At 39.9% G+C, this 14065-nt stretch overlaps 1 protein-coding gene across 1 annotated transcript in view; it reads right to left on the minus strand.

Annotated features, from left to right (window-relative positions):
* LHFPL1 (LHFPL tetraspan subfamily member 1) overlaps positions 1–8824 on the minus strand; it is a 90551-nt gene extending 81727 nt beyond the window's left edge. Inside the window, exon 1 of the mRNA XM_037060166.1 lies at positions 8445–8824. Within this exon, the coding sequence (XP_036916061.1) occupies positions 8445–8824 (380 nt within the window). The remainder of the gene's footprint in view (positions 1–8444) is intronic.
* Positions 8825–14065: the final 5241 nt, after the last annotated feature.

The raw sequence follows: 14065 nt of genomic DNA on the forward strand, positions 1-14065 counted from the left end.
TTGTTACAGGGATGTTTCAAGAAGCAATGCTCATAAAGTTTCTGGCACACAGAAAGTGTTCAACAAAGATTATTATGAAACAATAGTCTTTCCCTATGGCTCATCTCTCATTCTCCACCTACATTCTCTATGATAATATTTTCCCTCACCTCTCGTAACATACAGCTGAAAAGTAAAAAAGCTAAATAAGGCTATATTCAAAGGTTCTTGGTTGGAGTTGTTACCTTACAGTGTTTCATAGACACCAGACAAGAGATCAGAAATCTCTGCCAGGCATGTATTCTGCCCCAGTGCCTATGGCTCCATACTCTGCCCAAGCCGACTCACCATCCCTCCCATCTCCCATCCTTCATCCTGCTTTTTAGACAGGTGAGCACAACAGATTGTACACATACTTCATGAAAACATTGGACTTGTAACTGACAGATGATTGTATTACATTTGATTATAGCTGGAGAAAGATGTCCTGAGAGACATATTTTAAATCATGAAGTCACAGGGGAATTTATTCTCCATTATATTTGTTTCCAGCAATTCTCATCAATTTCAAATTGTGGAGATGTGATTTAAGTAGCAACATGGTAGTCATTTATGAGTTCCAGGCCCTGCCACCTTCTGGAAGAGTAGGAGCTTACTAAAAATATAGATTTGGTTCTGAGCAGTGCGGTTCAGTAAGTTGGGCATCATCCCATGAAGTGAAGGGTCACCAGTTTTATCCCCAGTTGGGATGCATGCCTGGGTTGTGGGTTCAATCCCTGGTCAGGGTGCATGCAAGAGGCAGCCGATCGATGTTCCTCTCACATCAAAGTTTCTCTCCCTCCCTTCCTCTCTCTCAAAAAATAAATATTTTAAAAATATATAAATTTGGAGGTATTTAATGTAGTAACTGCAGCCCAGAAATATGCATTTCAAAAGCACCCTGGTAATCTGATGCATCTCTCTGGTCCTGGTACCAACCCTTAAGAAAAATACCATTGAAAATATTAGGAGCATGAGGATCTGGTACCAGAGGAGACTAATTCAACTCCTGGCCTTGCACTTTATGAGCTGTAGCCCTAGGTCCCACTTCTCTGTGTGTCATTGCTAATTCCAGTTTTACTGCCCTTCCAACCTACATGTGACCTTTGGAGAAGTCTGTCTTAACTGTAATGCTCAGCTGGGTACTTTCCTATAGGAAGGGAAAAAAGCCCTTTAAAGTGTGTTATCACCCTCACTCCCCTACTGCACATGTGCAGATGACCACCATGTTTCCCTTCCTCATCTTCTCCTTCCACAAGAATGTCCTTTCACAAAATGTACCAAATGTTCTTCCCAAACATAATTGCTATAATTTGAATTCACTTCTTTGACCAAGCAGAAGCCCAGAGTTAGGCACTTCATTCAACTTCAGCCCTTGTGGCAACCTCAATGTCAATACAAACCCTCAATACAAACACAGTATCAAACAGAACTTGATATCAATGTCAATACAAACACAGTATCAAACAGAACTTGGAACCCTACTTATAAAAGTGTAACTTTTGAGTGGCAGTCATTTTGTTACATACCCCACCCTATCCACAAATATCTGTCCAAATATGGTTATTAGGACTTCAATTTTACTACCCTGAGCAGAAACCTACTATGAGTTAATTTGTTATTAATTTGTTCAGCTTATTGTTCCTATGGCAATTTCATCTCAAACACAGTGGAAAATTTATATCTGTCCTCCAGCCATATCTCAGTTTTCCCTTCCCAAGAAACTCCCACACTCAACTCTCCCATTCTTTGGACCTAATATTTCAGTCACAGTTAAAAGACAGTTCACTTATGCTAGAGATTTCTAAAGTAGATTAGGGGAGGCTTCACAAGGAAGTCGCATTTGACTTTGCCTTTGAGAGACAGAGAGATATTTATGTTCAAGCAGACATGGAAGAAAAACGAACTCCATTTAAAAAGCAACGTTATAACAAAACTGAGTAAAAGTTCTCAAATTTTAGTGTGGACTGGAATCTGCTGGTGAATAGTAAATAACAAATCCAAGACAGTAGTTACATTTGCTGTGGGGACAAGGGAATATGATCAGGTCAGGGTATGAAGGAGACTTCAACTGTGTTGATAATACTCTATTTCTTCAGCTGAGTGATACATATACCACATATATTTCATACTATAGCTTCAAAAATAAAGCAGCATGAGAGACTGTGAAAACTGTACTTGAAAAATAATTAAATAAATTTAAAAAAACTGAGTGCAAAACATCAGTTCTGATTCAGTAATCTTAGATTGGCCCTAAGGCATCTGCATTAATAAGCTTCCCAGGTAATACTTATATAAGTGGTTCCTGGACCACTCTGAAAACCACTATGATGACATTTTTTGCCAAAGGGAAAAAGAAAAATCAACGCACCAGTGCATAAACTCAGAGCTGAGAGTCAGAAGCCCTGAACTATATTCTCTGCTTAATTTACTATCTGAGCCCTTGCTAGTAGGTTAACTTATTTGAATGCCATTTTTCCAAACAGAGAGCCACTTTTATAATCCTTGTTCAGCCTGGTGAGAATAAGTTTAATGATGCCTGGTGAAACTTTGGAGGACTTTCTAGGAAGTGAAGTTTCTAGAGAAGATAATGGCTTCTAGAAAAATAGCACCTTTTCCTCAAATCAAGTTCTCAGTGATGTGTTTCCAGTGGCAGTTTTCATCCAGCTTGAAGCATGTAGCACTAAGACCTTACATAGAGAAAAACACTGGTACCTGTCTGAGTGTATTACATTTTATGCTCTTAACATTATAGATATATCCAGAGTGGTGGTTCTCACTTGGGTTAGGGAAAGGAAACACAGTATATACATCAGAATCACTAGAGAGATTTTTCAAAACACACAGCCTTCCACCTGTTGCTGTGTATATCAGAATGGAAAAGAGTACTGGAGAGTTGTGGAGCCCACATTTTTTAAGTACTCTACATGATTCTGATACAATCTCTACTCTAGAAAGATTCTTGGCCTCCCTCAAGTAACCTGATCCAAGATCTTTCACTTGTTACTGCCAAGAAATTCCTTGTATTTATTTCTCACCTATTTCTTCTTTATCTAGCTGTCACTGAAGATAGAAGATAATTCAAAAGTGTATTGTATTATTTATATATATATATATACACACACATATATATTCACACACACACACACACACACACACACACGGTAATGTGAATAATGATCTGTTTCTCACAGGCTGGGGGCCAGCTGGTTGGAAACCTCAGCACCCCCAGAGTTGAACTACTCTCCTAACCACATGTTTCGTTCACCAGTTGGATCAGGGCATGAATGTCCCTGTGAAAGGCTCTTTGGACCCTAAGCTTGTCCAGATGGATCAGCTGCAGGTGGAGCAAATGGGACTCAAGGGCCCCATCAGGTCACCTTGCTGAGTATGACTCAGTCAAGCAGATCTTTATTTCTTCCTGTCTCTTCCACTTCCCACCGCTCATCTCTGTGGGAAGCTGCCAAACTAGAGAAAAAGAGTAAAGCAGGGGGAGGACATAGTTCTTAATGGATACTCCATCTCTTCAGTGGTTTGGGGTCTGGCAGAGATAAACCAGTCCTGAAACAAATTGGTTCTTCCCCCTAATGTATTTCAGTTAAGCTCTAGCTGCTGAAAATCAGCCAGGCCTGGAGCAACAAAATCAATTCCCCTCAGCTAAACAGTAAGTTTAAACTAAACCTCCACAGCTCTTTCTTTTGTGTCTTTTATCCATGAAGCTCAAAATGCTGTTCAGGCTTGGTGGTTTGTCACTGGTAAGAGCCCATCTCTAAGGAATCAAGCAGGCCTGTGACATCTAAACAGTATTGGGTAATGATCATGTGCCAAAGGACTCCTAGAAAATATGATATATCCAAGAAGTCTTCACCACTTCTTCACATCTGATGCAACCTTAACAGGCATAAATTTCTAAAATGGAGGTGGTAACAACTATTAGTTGATTAATGTTACAGATGTGGAAGCTGTGGAAATTCAGCATTTTTTTCAATATCATTCTCTTGCCCAGGGATAAACCTTATAGCATATCTTGGGTCTTGACTCTTTTTATGACTACTATCAAGTGGCATTTCATTCTTGAATTTTGAAGATGCTCATCTAAGTGTAAATATTGTGAGCATGTTTATATGAGCAAAGGTTAATGAAGAATAGAGAAAGGCAGCACCATATGAGATGAAAATGGCACTATTTTGACTTCCCTGTGTGACACCTGACACTCAGTCCTTCTCCACTTGGTGTATGTGTGTCTAAATCTCTATTACTTTCCCACATCTTCCCTCAACAATTTTATTTGAGTTTCTATAACCAGGAGGTATGTTCAGCTAAAATACATCATATGGAAAAACATAAGAATTTTTGTAAAAGTCTCAGCAAAGTCTAAGGCAGGATGCAAACTGGAAGTAGGAGCCACTGTTAATTCTTAGAGTCTAATGAAAGTTATTGCTACTGAACTTCTTTTTTAATTTTTTTTTATTTTGTTCAATTACAGTTGTCCCCATCTTCCACCTTCTGATTCCTCCACTTGGCACCTCCTCGGTCTCTGCCAGAAATCCTTAGAATTTTGCAAGTGAGGTTAACTTGTCACTGTCAAAGTGGGAGAGAAGTTAACTCAGGATATCAACACCCTTGAGGGAAGCCTGAAAGGGAAGGAAAGGATGTGAATGAAGCCAGCTCTCATATGTCCATCTTATCCCAACATACACTAAACATTGCCTTAGCCCTGTGTTCCTTCTATCTATAGTTATTAAAAACCTGTACTGTCCCTGATGCTAAAGTGGGCCCTGGAGCTATAAATAAGAATTTCAAGGGCCACCCTTCAGGTTAAGTGAAAGGTGAGCCTACTTAGAGTTTATTTGTTATATCCAGGGAGCCCCTAAATGGAGATTAATTCATTGGCTTAGACTAGCCTTAGTGATTGGTTCTATACCATGGTTTTCAAGAGGAAGAAAGAAACAACTTAATGAGTTTCCAATGTGGCCAGAAAACAATTAGTAGTTAAAAGTGAAGATATTTAGAGATAATAGAGGCTAGAGTGTTGATTCAAATTTAAAATCTTTACAATGAGTCTGAGGAAAGATAGAATCTGAAAACATCACCTTAACTGTAAATAAACAAAAAGAATCTGGTGCTTTTCATAAGCAGGCCAAGAAAGCACATTATCTTAGCTCAGGATTTCTCAACTTTAGCACTATTGACATTTTGGGCCAGATACATATTTGTTTTGGGAAAAGGGTAGGTGTCTTGTTCTTGTGAACTGTGGAGTATTCGATGGTATCCCTTGCTTTCACTTAATGGATGCCAGTAACACTCTCCTCAAACTGTGATGACCAAAATTTCCTCAAAAAAATTACTAGATGTCCCCAGGGAGAGGAGGTGAAAAATCAGTCCCTGTTGAGTCTTACCTCATTACTACCATCTCACCCCAAGACTACCTGAACTCAGTCATTGGAGAGAATAAAGAAAATTTGGATCTAAGCTATCTTTCCAGTGAACAAATTCAAGGAAAAAAGGAAGTGAACACAGGACAGATTATTCTCATTTGCCCATGGTCACAGGGCAACTTAGCAGAAGAGCCAGAAGTGGCATCCAAATTTTTTGGCTCCAGTTACCCACACTGTGTTGCTAATGATGATGATAATGAATTGAACAATGATTCCAAAACTTCCTGAGCAACAACAGCACACTTCAACTTATAGCTTCTATCAGCACTTTTGTCCAGTGCCTCATCCAGGTGTAAAATATAGCTCACTTATTCATACATGTATTCATCCATCTAAACTTGCTATTCCACCCCCCATATAATTTTAATTAAAGAGCTCCCACTGCCATTCTGCAGGCTGCTATTTTGCATTTGGTCTTTCCTAGGCCATTTATACAGTGTCAACATCTCAGTTCACCTACACTAATTTAGAGGGTTAAAGGATGGGGCAGGGCCATAGGAATATAGCCCTGAATAGACTGTTCATGGCCACCAAACAGTGATAACCTTAGATGTGGGCCAAACAATCAGTTATCTATAGTCTGTTTTGCACCTAAAATTTCACTATTACCTATATATTTCTTTGGCAAGAAATTTATATTAAACTGTTGTTAGTACTTAGCATTTGTGTGTATATGTTTATTGCATCACTCTCCTCTGAGATCTGAGATTTTAAAGGCCAGGTTTATTTTGATGCAGTAAAACTATAATATATTTTGTTGCTCCTGGAAAGTACACCTGGATAATATTCTTGAATAAACACACTGTAGGCAGAAGGTGATGAAAATGGAGGCTTAAAAAGAAACCAGATATCAACTGCCTACTAACCAATTTTGCTGTGAATGCACCCTTGATATAGATTTCAATTTAGGTAGTTTACAGACAAAAAATGGACTTCTGGCCAAGATGGAGGAGTAGGTAGATACACTGTGCCTCCTTGCACAACTAAAACAAGGACAACAACAAATTTAAAAACAAAAAACAAATTGAATTGCCAGAAAATTGAATTGTATAGAAGTCTGACAAACAAGGAGCTAAAAAAAAATTCATCCAGAAAGGTAGGAGGGGAGGCAGCTGGAAGACTGGGATAAGTGAGACAGAAGTGGGCAGACTGGGTGGTCCCACATTTGCATGAAGATAAACTGGGAGGAACAACTGGGGAGTGAGACAGACTATGCAACCCAGGGTTCCAGAACAGAGAAATAAAGCCTCAAAACCTCTGACTGAAAAAAAACTTGTTGGGGTTGTGGCCCCAGGAGTAATTCCCAGTCTCACAGGAGAGTTATTTGGAGAGACCCACAGGGTTCTAGAATGTACACAACCCCACCCACCTTGGAATCAGCACCAGAAGGGCCCAATTTACTTGTGGGTAGCAGATGAAGTAACTGAAAGCTGGCCAGGAGATGAGCAAGCAGCATGTTCCCTTTTGGACCCCTCCCCCACATACAGTGCCACAACACAGCACCTTGGGTTGTCTTGTCCTGCCCTGGAAAATACCTAAGGCTCTGCCCCTTACTACATAACAGGTGGGTGGAGATAAAAAATGGCCTAAATGAAAGAACATATCAAAGCTCCAGAGAAAAAAAAATACAACTAAGCGATGAAGAAATAGCCAACCTATCAGATTCACAGTACAAAACACTGGTAATCAGGATGCTCACAGAAATGGTTGAGTATGGTTGCAAAACAGAGGGAAAAAATGAAGGCTATGCAAAGTGAAATAAAAGAAAATGTACAGGGAACCAACAATAAAGGAAAGGAAACTGGCACTCAAATCAATGGTTTGGACCAAAAGAAAAAATAAACATTCAACCAGAACAGAATGAAGAAAAATGAATTAAAAAAAAAAAAGAGGGGACTGAAGAACCTTCAGGACAATGTTGAATATTCCAACATCTGAATCATAGGGGTGCCAGAAGGAGAAGAGGAAGAGCAAAAAGTTGAAAACTTATTTGGAAAAATAATTAAGGAACACTCTCCTAATCTGGCGAAAGAAATAGGCTTCCAGGAAGTCCAGGAAGCTCAGAGAGTCCCAAAGAAGTTGGACTCAAGGAAGCACACACCAAGTCAAATCATAATTACATTATTCAAGATTAAAGATGAGGAGAGAATCTTAAAAGCAACAAGAGGAAAGGAGAGAGTTACCTACAAAGGAGCTCCCTTAAGATTGTCAGCTGATTTCTCAAAAGAAACCTTACAGGCAAGAAGGGGCTGGATACAAGTATTCAAGGTCATGAAAGGCAAAGATCTACATCCAAGATTATTTTATCCAGCAAAGGTATCATTTAGAATGAAAGGACAGATAAAGTTCTTCCCAGATAAGGTTCAGTTAAAAGAGTTCATCATCACCAAGCCATTATTATATGAAATGTTATAGGGAGTTATCTAAGAAAAAGAAGATAAAAAACTATACACAGTAAAATGTCACCAAACTCAAAACTATCAACAACTGAACCTAAAATTACAAAAACAAACTAAGCAAACAAGTAGAACAGGAATAGAATTACAGAAATAGAGATCATATGTAGGGTTATCAGCAGGGAGGGGGTTGGGGGAGAATGGGGGGAAAAGAAGCATAATTGGTATGTATAAAATAGACAGGGGGAGGTTAAGAATATTATAGGAAATGTAGAAGTCAAAGAACTTACAGGTACAACCCATGGACATGAACTAAGGGGGGGATGCAGGTAGGAAAGGGGTGTAAGGCAGAAGGGAATAAAGGAGGGGGGAATGGGACAACTGTAATAGTATAATCATTAAAATATATATTTTTTAAAGATTGCAGTTTAGAGAGTCTTAGACTGTTTCACTAAAGTCCCCTTTTATAGCCTTAGAGATGGACACAGTGGAAGGGATAAGAGGGATTTCCCATAAGGTAACATTTCCCACTCCCTCCCCACCCTCTCCAAAACTCCCCAACCTACACAATCCCAGCAATACTGTCTTACCTCCCACAAACTCTGCTGCTCCCATGAAACATACCATCATTCTGGAGATGAGCTCCTCCATGCAGCACCCCAGGACTGCAGCTAATGCCACCAGGAGGAGGAGAGCACAGCTGGCACCTGTCACCACCATGCACATCTGCCAGGCAAGGCTTGGGATGGCACTAAAGCTGGCATAGCATCCACACTCTTCCACCATGCTCAGACTGTCCCCCTCTCCCAGAACAGGGTAGTTCCACCTCCAGAATGTACTGAATGACACTAGCTTCCCCAGCTGGGATCTGAAGAGCCAGTATGGCAGGAAGTAACTGGTAAAGTTGGCCATAACAGTAACAAGGGACAGGAAGGCCCAGAAGGTCCCCACCAGTGTCAGGCTGCTTCTCATGGTCATGGGTTTCTCTGCAGATATAGAGAGATGAGTTGGGTCACAGCACCAAACAAAGAAAATTATCATGTAGGCTCCATCAGGCTATTTTTCATCAGACTGCTCAGTCCTGGGACTCATTTACGGGCCACTTGGCCCTTGCTCCTCGATGAGGTTATACTCTAAAGGACCATTTGGGCCCTTACAGCATTCTGTTTTCCAGCAGTTTTCTCATATTTCCTTTCTTTCACCTGATTTAGAGTTTTGTGTTCTCTAGGCTGCAATAGGAAAGAAAAAACCACATAGAACTGAATTAGCGACTTCTCTGCCAACTCAAATGCAGCCTGATATAACATCTTTTAACTCTTGACATCCAGCATGGAACAAGTGGCTAGAGGGAAGCCTGAATGAAATCCAAGGTGCTCAGAGAACCTCGGGCTTCCAGTGGAATGGCCTTGCTGACTTGGAAGCTTGGAAAGAAGTGATTTCTCAAGAGGGCCAGAAACCAAGTTGTTTTCAGTGAGCAAAGGAAGAAAGAAGACAGCTCACAAGACTTGCCCCTAATACAAGGGAGAAGAGGGAAGAAGAGCTCACCATGGAGTTAAACTAGATAAGATGTGCAATAGTGTATTCATGTTGGCTTTTCATAGGGATACAGCAGCCAGGTTGCAGTAGAATAAAACAAGGGGTGCCTAGTCTCACACTGTATGCTTATCACTGAGTAAGCAATATTCAGTCACTTTCTCCCAAAATTAAAATGTGAGGCAACTTTCTAACCAGTGAAGGTTGTTTTACTCTAGACTAGCTACTAAGAAAAGCCACCTTTTCTTTTGCTTAATATAATCAAAAAAGCTTCTCATCTTTCTATTACAGATCATGTACCCCCTGCCTGGCAATATGAACGTATAAATAACTATAGGGGCCTTTCAAGATGCATTTGGAACAAGTTACCTCAGATTCAAGATACTGAAAGTCATTTTAGATCTAACCTTCTTGGGCAAGCTCACAAATGGCTTTCACAGACCCCTCTGTCAAAAACCAACCACTTTCCTCCCAACTCCATTAATCTGCTATTGCTTAATGGCCTGCTTCTCAATTAGAGCAGCCAGAGGCCACACTGCTGACAGCACTGTGAATGTCTCCAGCAGGCAGATGGTGGAGTATGTTTCAAAAGCTTCTCCATTACTGGTTAAAGTTACAGGTGTTGGGAGAAGGGTTCAAGGGCAGGAGATCAAAGGCAAAAAAAAATGTACAGGAACTGGCTCTACAGGGTCAACCTGTGACTGTAGGAGCAAGCAGCAACTACTCAGGATCTCAGGGACTGTGCTCACCATGACGCCTTTCACAACCATCATCATAATGTCTCACACAAAGTAGGCACTTCAAGTCCTCTTTATTTAATAAAACTCTTTTTATAAAACATCTAATTTCATAGCTGGCAGGGACCTTAATGAATCACCTAATTCAACCTTCTTGTTTTACATGTGGGGGAAGTGTGGCCTGGTAAAGGAGGAAATGATTTTTCCCAACTCACAGAGTAAATTAGCAAGGAACAACTCCAGAATAAGAAACCTGATCTGCAGATTCCTAGGCCAGTACTTTTCTACCACACAGTGTTAACCCTCCTCCATCACTTACAGATGGGAATACAGAGAGGAAGTGATTTACCCAAGGGTAGTGGGCTAGTGAGGTACACAGGCCAAATCACAGCCCAGTTATTTCAGTCTTAGTATAATGCTCTATTTTCACTCCACTGAAATTCCTCTCCTGATACATGTGTATTGTGTGCTATGTGTTTTGTGCAGGAAGGGAGCAGAGATCATAAATTACAGGTGCTTACTTTGGAATGTTAGGGCTTGGGAAGAAAGTGCCCTGAGCCGTGCCCCTGGGAGTGAGGCTTTTTGCCTGAGAGTGGGGGAAATTAGAGAAAGAGTGATGGGGAGTTGAAAGCCAATAAAAGAAGTAGAATTCATTTTGAGTAATTGCTCTTAGAAAGCAAGTATTGCTTGCCCACAATGAGGTAATACCTCTGTTTGTTATAGTACAGTTGGTAAGATTATGAAAAGTGCAAGTGGCCCTCTCTTATGGACTCACCCTCTGATGAATAAGCGCAGCCCAGAGTATGAGAGAAAACAAGCTGATAAACTTCTGAATCTGCATCATCATAGTGCCTTCCAAGTCCCTTATTTCATGTGTTCTGCTCAACAATCTCCTTAGGTTGGTATAAAAGGTATTAACCCCAATACACAAATGAGAAACTTGAGGGTCATAAAACTAAGTGACTTGCCCAAGATTACCCAGTAATTCAATAGCAGTGTCATCATTTCCCACTTTTCTTTCACCTGCAACCTTCCCCATTATTCTCCCTCATGAACCCCCAAACATTACAATTAAAAGCTTAAGGATTTTAAAAAATGCGTAAAGATGGGGAAATAATTAAAAGGGAAGACATGGATGGTAGGAGGAAGGCCACTTTCTCTAAGCAGTGTGTAAACCAGCAAAACAAGAACATGAGTTGTTTCAAGCTCAGAAATTGTATTCACAACCCCATATGTCCCTCATGAACATCATCACCTTTAGGTCAAAGGCCCCAGTATGACAACTAGAAATAAGAAGAGGTGTTCCTTTTTTAAGTATATTTTATTGATTATGCTACTTCGGTTTTCCCAGTTTCTATCCCTTTATCCTCCCTCTGCCCTGCACTCCCCAAACCTCCAGCATCCCCCCCTCCATTGAGTTCCTGTCCATGGGTTGTACATGTAAGTTCTTTGAATTATCTGTTTCCTATACTATTCTTAACCTTCCCCTGTCTATTTTGTATCTGTAGGAGACCGGTTTGTCTTGGTCTGGCAAATGTGACTCAGCTCTGTATGGAAAACCTACAGAAGCAAAGTGGTGGGCAGGAGCCAGACCTTCAAACCGAGTTTTCCCGTGGGAATCAGGCCTAGAAAATGCGTACAGATTGTTATGGCTTGCTCCTGCTAAAACTCCATCACCCTGGTATAAAACAACAAATATGTATTGTCTATCTTCAAGGTGATATCCAAAGCCTGTATGAGTTCTCCCAAGGCCAGAGCTAATGACCTCATCGTCATTCTCCTTTCCATGTTATTTTTATTTCCTTGATTGTACCTAGAATGTAGACAATAATATTCTTTGTGATAGATAATAAATCTTTCTATGATGTAAGACCCCAGGAAAACAATAAAAGCCTGTCTAGGCAATGGTCGGGGTGCTCCTCTCTTGAGGGAGTGGCCGAGGCACCATAGGCACTCTCCCCTTGAGAGAGTAGTTGTGTCTGTTCCCTTTTTCCACACAGGATTGTTGTCACCTATGCTTTGAATCTCATCGTCAACCACAACAGGCGGACTCTGCTGGACAGAGTCTGCAACATGTACCTAACAATTATGCTTCTTCTTCCCTGTATTCTTTCCCCCCATTCCTCCCTTCCCGGTCCCCACTGAAATCTCTCCATGTGATGTCCATTTCTCTGATTCTGTTCCTGTTCTAGTTGTTTGCTTAGTTTTTGTTTTCACTGTCTGTCTTTTCTTATTTTAAGTTCATTTATTGAGTTGTGATTTTGTTGTCATTTTACTATTCATAATTTTTATCTTCTTTTTCCTAGATAAGTACCTTTAACATTTCAGGTAATAAGGGCTTAGTGATGATGAACACCTTTAACTGGACTTTATCTGGGAAGCACTTTATCTGCCCTTCCATTCTAAATGAAAGTTTTGCTGGATAGAGTAATCTTGGATACACACACACACACACACACACACACACACACACACATACACACACACCTTGGAAAGATCCTTGCCTTTCATGACCTTGAATACTTGTTTCCAGACCCTTCTTGCCTATAAGGTTTCTTCTGAGAAATCAGTTGATAGCCTTATGGGCACTCCTTTGTAGGCAACTCTCTCCTTTTCTCTTGCTGCTTTTAAGATTCTCTTTTTATCCTTAATCTTGGGTAATTTAATGATGATGTGCCTTGGTGTGTTCCTCTTTGGGTCCAACTTCTTTGGGACTCTCTGAGCTTCCTAGACTTCTTGGAAATCTATTTCCTTTGCCAGATTGGGGAGATTTTTCTTCATGATAAGTTTTCAATTTCTTACTGTTGTTCTTCTCCTTCTGGCACCACTATAATTCAGATATTGGAACATTTCAGGTTGTCCCAGAGATCCCTCAGCCTCTCTTCATTTTTATGAATTCTTATTTTTTCATTTTGTTACAGTTGGATGTTTATTTCTTCTTTTTGTTCCATATCATTGCTTTGACTCCTGGTTTCCTCCCTGTCACTGGTGGTTCCCTGAATATGTTGCTTTATTTCATTCTGGGTATCTTTTAAATGTTTTTTCACTTTTTGACCAAACTCAGTCAGTTCTGTGAGCATTTTGTTTACCAGGGCTTTAAATTCTCAAGATAGGTTGGCCATATCCCCATTGCTTAGCTCTCTTTCTGAGGTTTTGCGCTGTTCTTTTATTTGGGGCATATTTCTTTGTCTCGGTACACCAATCTGGTTGTTCTCATTGACTACTTCATTAATTCCTTGATTTTTGGAGCTCTACACAGTTTGATTTTCTGGCCATTCTCATTGTTTATTGATTTTAAATTGTTTGTTATCCTCTTTGTGCAAGGAAGCAAAAGGTTTCTTCTACCCATGCCTCCACCTTGGCTGGAACTTCCAGAAGAGGTGTTCTGACAGAAGATTATCATTATCTGTGACAAATCAAGCTATTTAAAAAACTAAAATACACTATTGATAATTCATGTATTGGATAAAGAAGATGTTATATATATATATACATATATGCATATACATAGATACAATTAAATATTATTCAGCAATAAAATATAATGCAATCTTGCATTTACTACAACATGGATGGACCTAGAGGGTATTATGTTAAGTAAAGTAAGTCAGACAGAGAAAGGCAAATATCACATGATTTCACTTATATGTACTTCAAAAAACAGAAAAAATGAACAAAGGAAGACAGAAACAGAATCATAAATATAGAGAAGTAAGTGATGGTTGACAGAGGGCAGAAGTGGGGAAATGAGTGAAAAAGGTGAAGGGAAATAAGAGGTATAAACTTACAGTTATAAATCATGGGGTTCTAATGTACAGCACAGGAAATATAGTCAATAATATTATAACTTTGGACAGTGACAGGTGGCTACTAGACATATTGTGGTGATTATAAGACACATAAGTGTAGAATCACTATGTTGTACACCTTAAACTAATACAAT

The sequence above is a fragment of the Sturnira hondurensis genome, unplaced genomic scaffold (genome assembly GCF_014824575.4).
Source record: "Sturnira hondurensis isolate 20B ecotype Veracruz unplaced genomic scaffold, ASM1482457v3 Scaffold0011391, whole genome shotgun sequence".
Lineage (NCBI taxonomy): Eukaryota > Metazoa > Chordata > Mammalia > Chiroptera > Phyllostomidae > Sturnira > Sturnira hondurensis.